This window comes from Nicotiana tomentosiformis, chromosome 9 (genome assembly GCF_000390325.3).
Source record: "Nicotiana tomentosiformis chromosome 9, ASM39032v3, whole genome shotgun sequence".
NCBI lineage: Eukaryota > Viridiplantae > Streptophyta > Magnoliopsida > Solanales > Solanaceae > Nicotiana > Nicotiana tomentosiformis.
This window is the reverse complement of record NC_090820.1, coordinates 57,518,749-57,535,098: the sequence shown is the minus strand read 5'-3', so window position 1 is coordinate 57,535,098 and position 16,350 is coordinate 57,518,749. Positions and strand designations below refer to the sequence as shown.

Sequence of the window (16,350 nt, the reverse complement as noted above, 5' to 3'; positions counted from 1 at the left end):
CTTGACCTCATTTCGTTGCGAATACATGAGTGCTCTTCCGGTAGCAAGGAATGGTCTCCCTAAGATGATAGGGATTTCTTTATCAACAGCACAATCAAGGATAACAAAGTCGGCAGGGAGGAGGAACTTCCCCACTTTCACAAGAACATCATCAATAATTCCCACCAATCTTTTTATTAAACGGTCAGCCATTTTCAACCTCATACTTGTAGGCCTCGGCATACCTAACCCCGATTTCTTGTAAATATCAAGAGGCATTAAGTTGATGCTAGCCCCATTATCACAAAGAGCTCATGCAAAATCACGCAACCCAAAAGTGCATGGAATGGTAAAAGCGCCTGAGTTTGTATGAACGGTGGTTGTTGCAATGATGGAGCAAACCCGGTGAGTCACATTCACCACTTCATTATTGGTGGTTTTCTTCTTGGTGATTAAGTCCTTCAAGTACTTAGAAAAACCCGGAATCTCTTGAAATGCTTCCACAAATGGAATGTTCACCGATAATTGCTTGAGAATGTCATAGAATTTCTCGAGTTTGCTATCATCAGCCCTCCTAGCAAGTCTTTGAGGGAAAGTAGGGGAAGGCCTAGGAATTGGTGCTAGAGATTTTGGTGCCTCCTTTACCTTTTCCTTAACCTCTTCACGGTTCACTTCTTGAATTTTCACCTCCTTTGGGAGTCTTTCAGCTTCAACAACAATTGGCACCTCAACTTGAGCCTCAACCTCTTGTTCTGGATCTTCCACTTCGACCACTTGTTCATTCTCTACTTGAAGTATTTTCCCACTTCGAGTTGTGATTGCCATACAATGAGAAGTCGGACCATTCCCATTACCTTTTGGATTTGTTATTGTGTCACTTGGGAGTGTGCCCTTTTGCTTTGGATTTTGCTCTCTTGATATATCTCTCATTTGCATTTCTAACTTTTGAATGGATGCGGTGCGAGAACCCACAAGCTCAGTCATGTTTTTCATTGAAGTGTCAGATATTTCTTGATTTTACAACACTCTTTCAAGTATGTTCTCCAATTTAGACTCACTTGAAGAACTTTCCTTGCAATGCGAAGAGTTAGAGTGTTGCCCCTTTGGTGGAACATAGGGGTTTGAACTCCGATTTGAATAGTTGTTGTTGTTGTTACTCCAATTACCTTAATTTGAACTACCTTGATCATTTTGCTACTGTTTATGGCCTTGCCCTTGCGGGTTAGACCTTCATTGATTTTGTTGCCCAGTACCTTGGTAGGATTGTCTTTAATAACCGCCTTGAGCGTTGTTGACATAATTTGCTTCCTCGTAATCCTCGTTTGACAAGGGTTGCACATCTTTCACAACATTCACTTTTTTGTTTGGCTTTCAGTAAACATCTTGGTCAACACATTGATGTTGGTAGCAAGCTCGGCAATTACTTGATCCCTTTCTTGGTTCTCCTTAATCATGTTAGTCAAGGAAGGAGTACCATATGCAATTCCACCCGTAGTGTCTTTCGAGTGCCAAGCTTGGTTATGTTTTGCCATCTTGTCAAGAATTTGTGTGACCCTTGCAAATGTTTTATCCATAAAGGATCCATCAGATGCATTTTTGGCTATGGATTGATTCAAAGGATCCAAGCCCATGTAAAACTTCTCTAACAAGATGTTGTCCATAAAACCATGATTCGGCGACCTCACTAAATATAACTTGAATTGATCCCATGCCTCATGTAGATGTTCTCCCAGTAGTTGCTTGAAGAAGAAAACTATATCTCGGAGCTCTTATTTCTTGCTTTGTGGGAACCATTTAGCTAGGAAAGCTCGAACGAGTTCGGGCCAAGTATGAATGGAATTAGGTGGTAGATTTTGGATCCATTTCCTTACCTCTCCAATCGGTGAGTATTTGAATACCCTCAGCCTTAGGGCATTATCTGAAACGTGATTCTGCTTGTGCATCGCGCACACACCCAAGAAGTTTTTAAGATGTTGTGTCAGATCATCATCGGTGGAATTTCTGTAAAACCCCTCTGCTTTGAGGATTAGGACTAGACCGTGTTCCACTTTGAAGGTGGCAGCATCAACTATTGGAGGGACAATGGCATTTGTATCCTCAATATACTCATCTATATCCACAAAAGTGTTCTCTTCCTCTAACTAGGCCATGTTTACCTAGTAACACCAAGCAAAGCAAGTAAAGTGTGAAGGAGTAGAAGAAGACATAAAGTAAAGCACACACTAAATAGTAATTTCAAAACATTATTCCCCGGCAACGGCGCCAAAATTTGATGCGCTCAAATTACACCTAAATAAATGGTGTAAGGCGGTCGATGTCAAATATAATAACCCAACTAGGTTGGGGTCGAATCCCACAGGGAATAGGTGAGAAAAGGTTACTTGAATAGTGTGAAACTTTACTTAAGTCGTAATCCTACTCTGTTAGCTTAAAAGAGAGTGTTATAATTATGAGCTATCGAGAAAACTATTTTGTTATGATAATGTAATTAATGTGATTAAGGAAACCAAGGTTGTGTCCCTATCAATGGAATGTAATGCTATCGGTGTTAATATGATATATTTCTAATGGAAGGTCCTTTGATATGCAAATGGTTTCTAAGTGACTACCTAATATTTCCCAACAGTTGGGTAGTATTTTCTCTTTATGATTTTCCCAAATATAAAAGAGTTGAAATTAAGAATAACCAATTTATGCCAAATAGAACTCATTTATTCCTAGGCGATTCTATTAAACAAGGTTTAAAGCCTTAAGTTTTTTATATTCAATTCTACCAAACCCAAACCCACTTTTTCAAGTAAAGATAGAGTGAAATGGAATTAGTTAATGTTTGCAACCACTAACAATAAATGAAGCATAAGAAATAAATAAATATCAACAAACCATTATATATATATATATTCAATGGTAAATACCCATTAACATTACACCCATTTAGGGTCCACAACCTTAGAATTTAAAACTAGCTACTCATACTAGAATTCAAGAATAAAGTAATAAATGAAGTCATAAAGCTTACAAAGATACAAGATTCTTTATTCAAAAGCTTCCAAAACAATGGTGTATTCAATGTTCTAAAAGTAGCCTCTTTTTTAGACAAGATGTCCCACAAAAACCCTAGTAAATCTATTTATAATGGGCCAAAAGTCGGGGTCAAATTTAGACAAAAATGCCCCTGCAAAACACATCTGCGACCGCAGAATGGGTCATAGATCGTGTATGCGGTCTACAAAACTACAAGGTCGCTGCATAATTGCATGCCCAGTTGCCTAGTTCCCCATCGCAGATCCATTATGTGGTCCACATATTGATTATGCGACCGCAGATTGCGTCGCAAAAACGGTCTCGCAAAATCTCATTTGCACTTATGCGGTCATTATGCGGTCCGCAGAAGCGTCATGCGACCGCATAATGGACCGCATATTTCTCTCTTCAAGATCTGGACCACCTGCTTCAGTCTGTGGTTGGTTTGCGGCTCTCACAACACTTCTGCGGTTGTAGACTTGCCGCATTTTTGCCCTTTTGTGGTATTTTGTCTTCTTTTCCGTGTTCTTGGTTCTTCAAGTCTGGTACACTGCAAAACACCAAAATTGATAAGAAATAACTAAAAATGCTTTAAAAGACGAGTTAAAGTCTATGTAATTAGTATCAAAAGTGCTGAAATTCAACAGCACATCAATGGGCCTTAGGGCGTCGTGTGCCGGTCGCACCTCCCAAGGTTGGGGTGTGACAAACTTGGTATCTGAGCAGGTTTGTCCTAGGGAGTCTGCAAGTTGTATCTAGTAGAGTCTTGTTTATGGGTATGTTGTACACCACACTTATAAACATGAGGCTACGGGATATCTAGGGTGAATACCTTTTCTTTCTGATCTAGATCGTGCGTTAGAGCGGGGTCATAAGTATTCGGTTCTAATCCCCCATCATGTATATGTTTATATCGATGCCTACCACGAGATGTCAGACAATTATTTTTGGGATTGAATGAAGAAGTAGGAAAAGGTACCATCTAGGTGCCACCTACCCCTATCGGTCAACACGGACCCATTGATGAGGCTGATACTCAAGTTTCAGGACATCCCCAATACCCCCGGAACATCAAAGAGAAGCTAATGTGCCTTTGATTCTTTCCCCGATCGTTCCTGAACATGATCTAGATATGATGAGTGTTGTGTAGTTGTTGACTTGATTAGTAGCTTCTCAGGCCCAACATTAGTCCCCTGCCACCTCGAATAGAGCAGTTAGTACGAAGGTTTGAGATTTCATATATTTGGACCCCGGCATTTACAGGAATAGATCCAAATGAAGATCCCAAAAACTTTCTAGATCAGATGCAGCAGACCTTACGATTTATGCATGCCACTGAGATGGAGTCTGTGCAGCTTGCCTTAAATAGATTGCGGGATATTGCAGTGATTTGGTATGACACTTGGGAACAAACTAGGGGATTTGTTGCTCCACCAGTAGGATGGAGGGAGTTTTCTGAAGCCTTTCTGCAACAATATTTGCCTATTGAGATACGCCGAGCTAAACAAGACAGATTTTTACGTTTGGAGCAGGGTAACATGAGTGTTTGGGATTACAACATGCAATTTAACTCCTTGGGCAAGTATGCTCCTTCAGTTGTAGTAGAGATGAGTGATAGACTACATTAATTTGTGGGTGGTCTTGGACCACATTTGATTAACGAATGCACCACAACTTCTCTGAGTCCGAATATGGATATTGCTCGTATTCAAGCCTATGCACAGAGCTTGGAGGATCAAAAAAAGGAAATAGCGAGTTGCTCGAGAGCATGATCAGGTCTAACATAAAAGAGCCCGATCTACAGGCGACATGGGTGAGTCTCGAGGTCAGTTCAGACCTCCGTTTCCCTGGCACCCATCCTATCCAGTTCCTAATACTACAACGCAGTCCCAAGGTCAACATCGTGATCGGGCCACTTATTCCAGTTAGAGTCAGAATCTCCGAGGGCAGAGCTCACAATACAGTGGAGAACCAAGTAAGGGGAGGCCCCCAACGCCTCTTTGCGGCCGATATGGTAAACGTCAGTTTGGTACTTGTCGCCAAGGTTCAGATGTATGCTATTCTTGTGGGCAGCCCGGTTACATTATGCATTTTTGCCCATTGAGGAATGTGGGTAACCCAATGCCGCTAACGGGATCGGCAACAGCTTCTTCATCCTCAGTACACCCTCGTGAGCAAAGCATGCAACCATTTGTAGGAAGAAGTAGAGGTAGAGGTTGAGCATCTAACTGGGGTGGTCAATAGAACTGCATCTATGCATTGTCAGGATGGCAGAACCTAGAGTCTTCATCAGATGTGGTTATCGATATACTATTTGTATTCTCCATTAATATGTATGCTCTGATCAATCCAGGTTCCACTTGTTGTGTATCCCTCCATTTTTTACTAGTAAATATGGTAAAGAGCCTGAATTGTTACGTCAGCTATTTGAAGTGTCCACGCCCGTAGGTGAGTCCGTGATAGTTACACGGGTATATCGAGGTTACGATGTGATGATTGATGACCGTCACACCTTAGCTGACTTGAATGAATTAGAGATGATGGAATTTGACATCATTATGGGGATGGACTAGTTGGCTGCGTGCTATGCCAACGTGGATTGTTCGGCGAAAGTCGTTCGTTTTAATTTTCCAAGAGAACACGTCATTGAATGGAGGGGTGATGTTGTAGTGCCAAGAGGGAAGCTCATTTCTTACCTTAAGGCCCGGAATGTGATTTTAAAAGGATATTTCTATCCTTTGGTGCTGACACAGGATGCAGAGGCGAAGAAACCGATAAACAATATCTTAGTGAATTTTCCGATGTGTTCCCTGATGAGCTCCTGAGTATCCCTCCAGAGAGAGAGAGAGAGAGATTGAGTTTGCCATCGATGTATCACCCGATAAACAACCAATATATATCCCTCTGTATAGGATAGCTCCTGCCGAATTGAGGGAGCTGAAGACTCAATTGAAAGATCTCTTAGAAAATGGCTTTATCCGACCCACTACCTCCCCGTGAGGAGCTCCCGTGCTATTTGTTCAATACAAAGACGGCTCGTTAAGGATATTCATTGATTATCGACAGCTGAATAAGGTCACCATTAAAAACAAGTATCTGCTCTCGAGGATCGACGATTTACTTGATCAATTGCAATGCGCTAAGTATTTTTTGAAGATTGACCTTAGATCAAGGTATCATCAGTTCAGAATCAAGGAAGAAGATATTTCGAAGACAGCCTTTCGGACCAGATATGACCATTACAAATTTTTTGTTATGTCCTTTGGCTTAACCAACGCACCACCGGCTTTTATGGATCTAATGAATCGAGTGTTCAGGCCATTTTTGGATATATTTGTGATCGTGTTCATAGACAATATTTTGGTGTATTCCCCATCATATGCAAATCATGTAGAGCTTTTGCAAAAGTCCTACACACACTTCGACATCACAAGTTGTACGCCAAGTTTTCCAAGTGCTAGTTTTGGCTGAACATATTGACTTTTCTTGGGCATATAGTGACAGGTGAGGGAACTAAAGTGGATAGTCAAAAGGTTGAAGCAGTTAAGAATTGGCCAAGGCCCACAACCCCTATCGAGGTACGCAGCTTCTTGGTCTTAGCCGGTTACTATCGAAGGTTTGTGGAATATTTCTCATTTATAGATGCTCCATTAACAAAGTTGACGCATAAGGAAATGAAATTTTGGTGGACCGATGTTTGTGAGAGAAGATTCCAAGAGTTAAAAGACAGGCTAACCTCAGTGCCAGTTCTAACTCTTCCTGAAGGAACCGAGGGTTACGTTATCTATTGTGATTCCTCTAGAGTAGGTTTGGGCAATTTTCTAATGCAACATGGGAAAGTTGTTGCTTATGCTTCAAGACAACTAAGGAAACACGAGCAGAATTACCCAACTTATGACTTGGAACTACCAGCAATTATTTTTGCCTTGAAAATATGGCGTCACTATCTGTATAGAGTTCATGTAGATATATTTACCAATCACAAGAGCTTGCAGTACATATTCAAGGAAAAAGAATTAAATCTGAGACAGCAGAGGTGGCTTGAATTGTTAAAGGATTACTATGTTGACATTTTGTACCACCCCGGAAAGGCAAACATTTTGGCTGACGTGCTAATTCAGAAATCCACGGGCAGCCTACGACATGTGCAAGATTATAAGTTGGAAATGACTAAAGACTGTACTGGTTGGCTAATTTAAGTGTACGATTACCAGACACCGATAGTGGAGGAGCCATAGCTCAAAATGGTGTCGAATCCTCGCTAGTAGCCGAAGTAAAGGAACGGCGATTTGATGATCTAGCTTTGGTGAAAATAAGAGAAAACACTCCCTTTCAAAAGGAGCAAAAGTTAGAGTTATCCGAGTATAGAGACCTTAGATACCAGGACCGGTTATGTGTGCCCAATGTTGGGGGACTCCGAAGGCAGATCTTGGTAAAGATCCACCAATCCTGATATTTTGTTCATCCGGGGTCAACCAAGATGTATTACGATCTTCGACAGTTATACTGGTGGAACGACATGAAGAGAAACATTGTTGAATACGTCGCTTAATGTCCAAATTTCAAACAAGTTAAGGTGGAACACCATAAACTAGGAGCATTGCTTCAGAATGGAAATTCCAACCTGGAAATGGGAAATGATCAACATGGATTTTGTTACTGGATTACCGCAATCATGCCGAAGATTTGATTTCATATGGATCATAGTGGACAAACTCACTAATTCAGCTCATTTTCTACCAGTTAAGACCACCTTCTCAGAGGAAGATTATGTTAAGTTATAAATCAAAGAAATAGTTCGACTCCAAGGGGTTCCAATTTCCATCATATCAGACAGGGGCGCCAAGTTTATGGCTAACTTTTGGAGATCATTCCAAAAGGGATTGGGTAAGAGAATCAAACTTAGCACAACTTTCCATCCATAAATAGACGGCTAGGTCGAATGCACTATTCAGATGCTCGAGGACGTGTTACGAGCTTGTGTTTTTTATTTCAAAGGAAATTGGGAGGACCACCTACCACTTATCGAATTTGTTTACAATAACAGCTACCATGCTAGCATTCAGATGGCACTGTATGAGGCCCTATACGGATAAAAGTGCATATATCCTATCGGATGGTTCAAAGTTGGTGAAACAAGGTAATTGGGTCCTGTGTTAATACAACAGGTTGTGGAAAAAGTAAAAATGATTCGAGGTTGTTTATTGACCACTCAAAGCAGGCAAAAATCTTACTCAGATAATCAACGACAATATTTGGAGTTTGCTATGGGAGATTGGGTATTCTTGAAGGTGTCGCCTCTGAAAGGCGTAATGAGGTTTGGTAAACGGCAAACTCAGCCCCCGGTATATTGGACCATACCAAATTATTCAGAAGATCGTTCATGTGGCTTATAAGCTCGAGCTGCCCACAAAATTGGAAGTAGTGCACCCAGTATTCCATGTATCTATGCCTCGTAAGTGCTTGAGTGACTCATCTCGTATCACCCCTATTAAAGATATTCAAGTAAAGGAGGACCTATCGTACGAAGAAGTTCCGATGGCTATCCTAGATCGTCAAGTGCTTAAGTTGCGAACCAAAGAGGTAGCTTCAATTAAAGTACTTTAGAGGACCTATGATATAGAAGAAATGACCTAGGAATCTAACAAGACATGAGAACTCGGTACCCCCATTTTATCCATGTAATGGAAGGCAACAATGAGACTACCATGGCGGGCACAACCCAAGAAGACTAAAGAAGTTTGAAAGAAGTGACTGCGATTTAACATTCGAGGAGGAATGTTCTGAAGGGGGGATTATGTTACACCTCACGCATGAAAAATTAAAGATTGGTAAGTTTGGTTTCGAGCGCGGCAAACTGGTCGGTGACGTGTAGGAGGGCAAAAAGGGATTACTCATTTTATTAGGCTAACGTCAGGTGTCACATCGGGTGATGACTAGGGCAGGGCGACCCGTTTTTCATGTGGCTACGGCGGAATTTCCTACATTTGGTGTGATATAAAAAGGTAGTGCAACCCTCTTTTCTCTCATTCTAGAAGATATCACCAATATCAGTTCACCCAAAATGATCTCAAAACCTTTTGAATTCCCCAAATAGTCTAAGGCTAAATCGGAGGTTAATCTAGTAAGATTTAGCGTGAGGGAGCTTTAATCATCACTGTAACATCTGTCATCTTACTGTATTGATTCTAGAGGTTTGTTAGAGGCAGAGTTAACCACCATAGAAGTGTAGCTAGTTCTTCAACAAGGTATGTAGGACAGCTTTCTTTCTTGGCATGACTTGGTATGAACGACTTTCTCTCCTTCAAGGATTTATGTGTTATGCTATTGGTTTATTTTAAGGTCTCCTCAATGGTGTTGTTTCGGCTCTTGTACATTGTTCTTACCGGTGGCATTCCTTAATGTATGAAGTATTCCCAGATAGTATCTTGAGTTCGAAAAAAGGTATGAATCCTTCTGAGTTTAAATCTTGGTATTTCCTTGAGATTGACCTTTCATTGCACTTATATATATATATATATATATATTACCATCTGATCAGAGGTTGCCCAATAGGGGCCTGCCCACCGATTATAGCTCGATGGTGGTGCAAATACTATAATATTGTGTATATATATATATATATATATATATATATATATATATATATATATATATATATTTTACTTTACCGAGCGCGCTATAGTCGGCCGGGTCGACACCTATTGTGCAACCACTGATTAGTTGGATATGATGTGATACGATATGAGATATCACCGACCCCTTGTGTTTCCAGGTACGATGATGTGTGAAGTGAGGTTACCGAGTCCTCTTGGGGACGACTACGCAGAGTCTTGTTGAGGCCGAGTACTTTTGAGACCTCCTGAGGCCCGGTACGACCGAATCCTCTATAAGGTCAGGTATGGAGTGATGTGTTGTGTGAGGTTACCGAGTCCTCTCGAGACCGGTCATGTCGAGTTCTATTGAGATCGGGTACAGTCGAGATGTCCTAAGGTCAGGTACAACCGAGTCCTCTTTGAGGTTGGGTATGGACTGAAATGTGATGATATGCCACAAAGAGTGGCTGAATTTACATCATGAATGTATGCAAGCTTTTGTAAAACCAAGCCACTATTTTGGGCCATATATATATATATATATATATAGTAGTGTACGCCCCCGGTGGGTTGAACTCGGTATTCAGGTCAAACTCGTGTATTTCTATATCTTATGTTATACCTTTGATTTACGTGCGTTATCGGTTTTACATACTCAGTACATGTTTTGTACTGACGCCCTTTTCTTTTGGTGTTGTGTTCATGCCCACAGGTATATAAAGACTCGGTGATATCCCTCCCTAGTAGGGTGCTTGTTCCAGCTGTTAGTTATCGCACTCCACTTCTTCAGGGTAGCTGTTTAGAAGTCAATAGGTACCAAAGTTTAGAATTTGGTTATTTTGGGTATGGTGGGGGCCTATCCCGACCAAATCATGTACTATGTTTTGGCACTCTTAGAGGCTTGCGGGCCAGTATTCGGATGTATGTAAGGGTTAGTTATGCCTTTGTTGTCAACAGCTATGAAGTTGGCAACATATATGAACTTTTAACAAACTCCTGATGTCGCATATGAGGGCATGATTGGCCCAGATTCATGAGAAAGGATGTGAGTATGGACGTCGGTTCGCACGGGCCTTCGGGCATCGTGTGCCGATCACCACACCTCCCAATGTTGGGGTGTGACACACACCTTCGCGAACTCGACTCTTCCGTCGCGAACGCGACTCCTCCATCGTGAACGCGTAGCACAAAACACCTCCAGCAAAGATCCTTCATCGCGAACGTATGCTTCCCACCGCATTCGCGAAAAACAAAACCAGAACCAGCAATCCAGCAATTTAAATCAAAGGGAATTGGTAAGAAAAATCCCGAAACACACCCGAGGCCCCCAGGACCCCGTCTAATCACACCACAAGTCCCAATACATTATCCAAACTTATTCAAAGGCTCCAAACGCCACGAATAACATCAAAACCATGAACCGATGATCAAAACATTCTCTTAACTTTTAAACATTCAAACTTTGTCTAACGTGTCTAAATCACACTTAGACATTTCGGATCACAACCAAACTTCGCGCGCAGGTTCCAATCAATAAAATGAACCTATTCAGGTTCCTGGAACATCGTTCGAAGTCTGATAACTCCAAAGCACACTCCAAGTCAAACTTAGCAAATTTCAAACCTTCAAAATGCAAATTTCGAATAATAAGCGATGAAACCCTCCTGAACCATCTGATACTCAACCCGAACATACGACCAAATCCAAAACCACCTTACAAACCTCTAAAAATCTTAAAATCCCGATTTCGAGGTCGTTTACTCAAAAGTCTAGCTTTGGTTAACTGTTCCAACTTAAATCTTTCGAATTGATGATTATTCTCCCAAACCAACTCTAAACTTCTCAAAGATCACAACCGACTATACGCGGAAGTCATAATACATAAAGTGAAGCTACTCAAGGCCTCAAATTACCTAACAGCGTGCTAGAGCTCAAAACAACCGGTCGGGTCGTTATGTTCTCCCCTACATAAACATATGTTCGTCCTCGAACATGCCAAGAATCATTCCAAAGTTGCCGAAATCACTGTATAACTCCTCGTGAACCTACCCGTGCCATCACAATCCATATGAGCAACTTATCTCAACCCAGACGAAAGATCCTTCCTGCTACCTAAGCCCACAAGCCTTCGAACCAAATTCCATCATCTGGAATTTCCCTAAAGATCTAATTTCTTGCATACATACACAGTATCAATCTCCACCAAATGTACCAAAACATACATATACACCCAAGTCGTAATCGTACGACGCATTGCATAGTTCATCTTCCCGTAGTAATATCTTCCAACCACAATAGCTACAATTTTCGAACCCGGTGCCGGTAGTATACCTCGTGACATATAAGAATCATGTTCTAAACCACATGATACTGCAACGACGAAAGAGATAGGAAGAATCTTATAACCACCGGTCAAAAAAATAAATCATGAAGTTCCTCCGCTCAACAAGAACCATTGCCTCTTTCTAAACTGGTTAGTGACATTCTCCCTCCAATATACATTATTCCACTCCGATTACACTGATTCCAGGCCCAAAATACTCGTCTCACCCAGTACAAACTGTTCGGGCAATAAGCCACATCAATCACCAACTAAAATCTCATACAACATCATAAATGCGCCTACAAGCCACAACTCGAATATGACCAATAAGGAAAAGCGAACCCGAGTACAAAACTATGCAGCCCGCGTAACAAATAAAACAACCAAACCAACGCTATGAACCTATCTCAGAGATGAGAAGAAAAACACACAAAAGAAGTATAAGGAACCGTACCCAACATCTCATTGTTATGGCATGCAACCCGATCCACACATAATACTGTTGCGGCGTGCAGCTCGACCAAGCATCATATCTGTGGCGGCATGCCACCCGATCCACACATAACAATCAATAAGGGAATACCCATCAAGCCAAAATGCTCATACCCACTGGACACACATATATCAACTACTAGCACGCTAAGTGCATAAACATAACTCTAGGGATACGGATAGCACCATGCGCTACAAAGGCGCAAGCATGACTAAGGTGCAATAAGCAAATCAGCATCTCGAGAGCCATCTCGCTTGCATAACACCACAAGACTACACAGCATCACAACACGTATGTGAATAATCAAGTCGTCTCACAACCCCTATGGAATAAAATAGTAACACATGAAATAGATGACGACAAGAATAACATCCACCACGCATGTAGACTCATCCATAAATAATGCTATGTTAAATAAGCATACCTGGTCTGGTGTAGAATATACATTCACATTAATCCCACCAACGGACCTCTAAACCGATTCCCGAACATCTCAGAATAGGTGAGTATTCTTTCAAGATCCAAAATAACCCTATTCAAGACACATACCAACAATTGTCAATTCCTAAATAAACTTCCACAGTCTGCAACCAAAGGAATAGTGCGCCTCTTAAACATAAACTCTCCCATCTACGACAGTACCAAAATCTTCGTACCTGACCTCAATCCTTAATACTTAAATGACTGACACGTCACACCTACATAATTATTTTGTGGGAAATACTCCCAAAACCTTCTGCACCAAGTAACAAAATCTGCAAATCAATGCGCAATGACTCTTACATAGAACACCATTCTAAGGCGGCACAAAAATAGGGCCAGTATACTCTAAACATTTGAAATCTCCCTCATTCCTCCGAGCTCGTGACATTCTTGTCAAAACTGAACCGCAACCTTGATACTTCAATCATAATTTCCACCTAGCTCACTGCATCAATCATACTGCTACTCAAGAGTACTAGAATCCCATCATAATCCTGAGCCACCAGTAGAATAAACATTTCATAGGCTAGAAACCTTTTTCTTAACCATATTTTAGAAGGAAAATCGCAACATGCAGCCAACTTCTCATAACTGTTGAAGACACAACCCTTAAGTAGTGGTTGAAACCGTTATGACTCTTCGAAACCCATTTACACATAACCGGACCAATAAAACAGAATTTGCTAAATCGGCCTTGTCACGCAAACTGCCAAACCCACAAGTATAGCCACAAAACGCATGTATGGCCTTATTATACCGAAGAAACCGATCATTCCTTTACCATGTCGATTAAAACCACTACTAAACTGACTCAACTCGGTTTTCTCTTGACTTACCTTCAAAATTAATACCTCTCCTTTCCAGTACACAATGGACCTCAATCAACAATCATCCCTAGTGACCCCCAAACTGCAAGATCACATTGCCTCGATACCCATAACCCACTTTATACTCTCCTCATACACTCAATAGTATTTCCAACTGATACACTCATTTGGAAGATCTTATGCAAATCCGAAGTTGTTTTTTCCATCTTTCCAACACCGCACCACATACCTGGAAGTTTCTTTTACAACCCGCTACAATACTCAATTCATAGCCACACAACGAACCCGAAAATCCTTAGGTACCACACTTTAATTTCTTGAACCCACTAGAACCATTGCTAAGAGTCACCCACTCTAAACTAGTCCTGATTATATAACCAAACAACTAGTGCTACGCTAGCACACGAATACTCCGAGGAAGCAGCCGAATGAATCCTTTCCCGTGCGCATCATATTCTCAAAGAAATACCATATCTTAGTCATTCCACAACCTTCACATAAATCGATAAGGCAAATATATAGCAAACGTCCATCAAATTCCATGCTCGAATTAGCCCTGATGTCCTCCTCCTCAAGTCATAACCAATTCACTAACGTACCGATAACCAAAAACTGCAAAGACATGACCACACAACCTAATCATCGACGGTAAGGTCCCCCACTTGGCTTTAAGCCACAATTGCAAAACCCAAGGACCCACAATGACTTCTCATTCTAGCTACCATGATCTCATGTCGTTACTAAGCCAAATTCTCACAAGATCTTGTTGCACTAGTCATAACCCATCCTGGATTATCAGCCCAAACACACACTCAACCTCATGGCAGTCGCACCATCATCGTCGAATGATCTAAGCCCACATTGTAGTACATGCTTCCCGTTGGATAGAAGGTAAAACTTTTCATAGAAACTCCATCAGAAACCATGCAACTCCTAACCTTCTCACAGGAGATAGCCCACATGTGTAACCCCATGTTGACATCCTCCCAACAACATTGACATGGTTATAACCACTTATGAAATAAGTTAGTCCTCCAGAGTCCACACTCATCCACCAGCTGCAAGAGTCCGTTCATTCCATTAACATCAACTTAAGGTCCAACAATACGTTTAAAACTCGAAGCTATATTGCATCCCAAAATTACAATCAAGCGTTCACATTCCTCTACATTCCAAACAAGCTCTTCTCATCACATCCGAACTTCCTGAGTACAGAAGCCACCACCTCAAACAAAATGCACAGATTTGTCATTTGTTCACCATGACCAAATCATACTAATCTTTCGCAAAGAGTTATCCTACCACAAAATTTGTATGATACGCTACAACTCCCACTCTGGTTCAGCCATCTCCTAAAGAAAACTACTCAATCTCTATTGTTCATACGTGACCTACTACAGTTCAACTACCGCAAGACATATCCACTAATGTCCTTTTTTCATCCTCTGGCACCAATAATGCCGCCCCAATTCGCGATACATCTTCGTAGCATCCAAACAAATTGAATGACATCAACTCTAAGCCTCCTCAAGGATCTTCTCCCTCGAACCATCAGCACTAGAAACACTGATTTTACCCCAAAGTCGCAACACACCGTCATCTCAAATAGTTGCTCCTTAGGTACCACTTCGCAACACCGTACCCTAAAGGTAAACAAATAAAGACCATCATACAGACACGCCTTAGTACACTCAAACAATAACAACAACACATCAACACATACGAGAATCCCACCAAGTTCGGAAATATCAAATCTCGTCACTTCATCAACCAAAACCTGAACATCCGTAGCCCATTTGCCTCTCCAGTACTGGAATGAATTCCAAACTTTCCAATCATGAACCACATAATCCTCCTCATGAATCATTCACTGCCGCGACACATAAGAAAGCACCTTACCATTCACACCAGCACTGCATGATAACAATGCATAAACATCACAATTTACTGTGTAAAGCCTCAAAACCATGGGCAATACTAACACTGAGCTGAAAGGACAGAACACCCCTCCAAAAAGTGACGATAATATTCTGCCCGCATACGTAGAGATAAACATCAAGCGCCACACCTGTAGCATCTCTACAACTCATCGGTGCCCAACTAATATCGAATGCTCGACATCACATACGAATGAGTAGGAAGGAACTGAAGACATAAGCTTCAACAAAATTAAATTGCACAATAAGGAATCAAGGAAGGGAATTTCTCCTAACATCCTTATAGCCTCTCGAATATAAGTACAGACGTCTCTGTACCATTCCGCAAGACTCTACTAGACTTGCTCATGACTCGTGAGACTTAAGTGAACCTAGTGCTCTGATACCAAACCTTCATGACCCAAATCTCATTAATAGGTCATGATGGCGCCCAACAATGCTGTTAGGCACGTGAACGAGCGTACCTCTAACCTAATTATCCTTTTTAGTCTTTAAAATCAGAAATTTCATTAAATAATTAGAATTTAAATCCAAAACCAATGAAAACATACGGATTTCTTTACCAAAATACCGAGTACGAAGAATACATAAAACAAAGTGAATATAATCATGAGTACAACTGTGAACATCCACTAGAAGCCCCCAAAACTCGGTGTCACAAGTGCATGAGAATCTACTAGGAAGCACA

At 41.2% G+C, this 16,350-nt stretch overlaps 1 protein-coding gene across 1 annotated transcript; it reads right to left on the bottom strand.

Annotated features, from left to right (window-relative positions):
* Positions 1 to 291: 291 nt before the first annotated feature.
* Positions 292 to 963, bottom strand: LOC138898837 (uncharacterized). Its single transcript, XM_070184943.1, has one exon. It carries the CDS (start codon positions 961 to 963, stop codon positions 292 to 294), a length of 672 nt encoding a protein of 223 aa, XP_070041044.1.
* Positions 964 to 16,350: the final 15,387 nt, after the last annotated feature.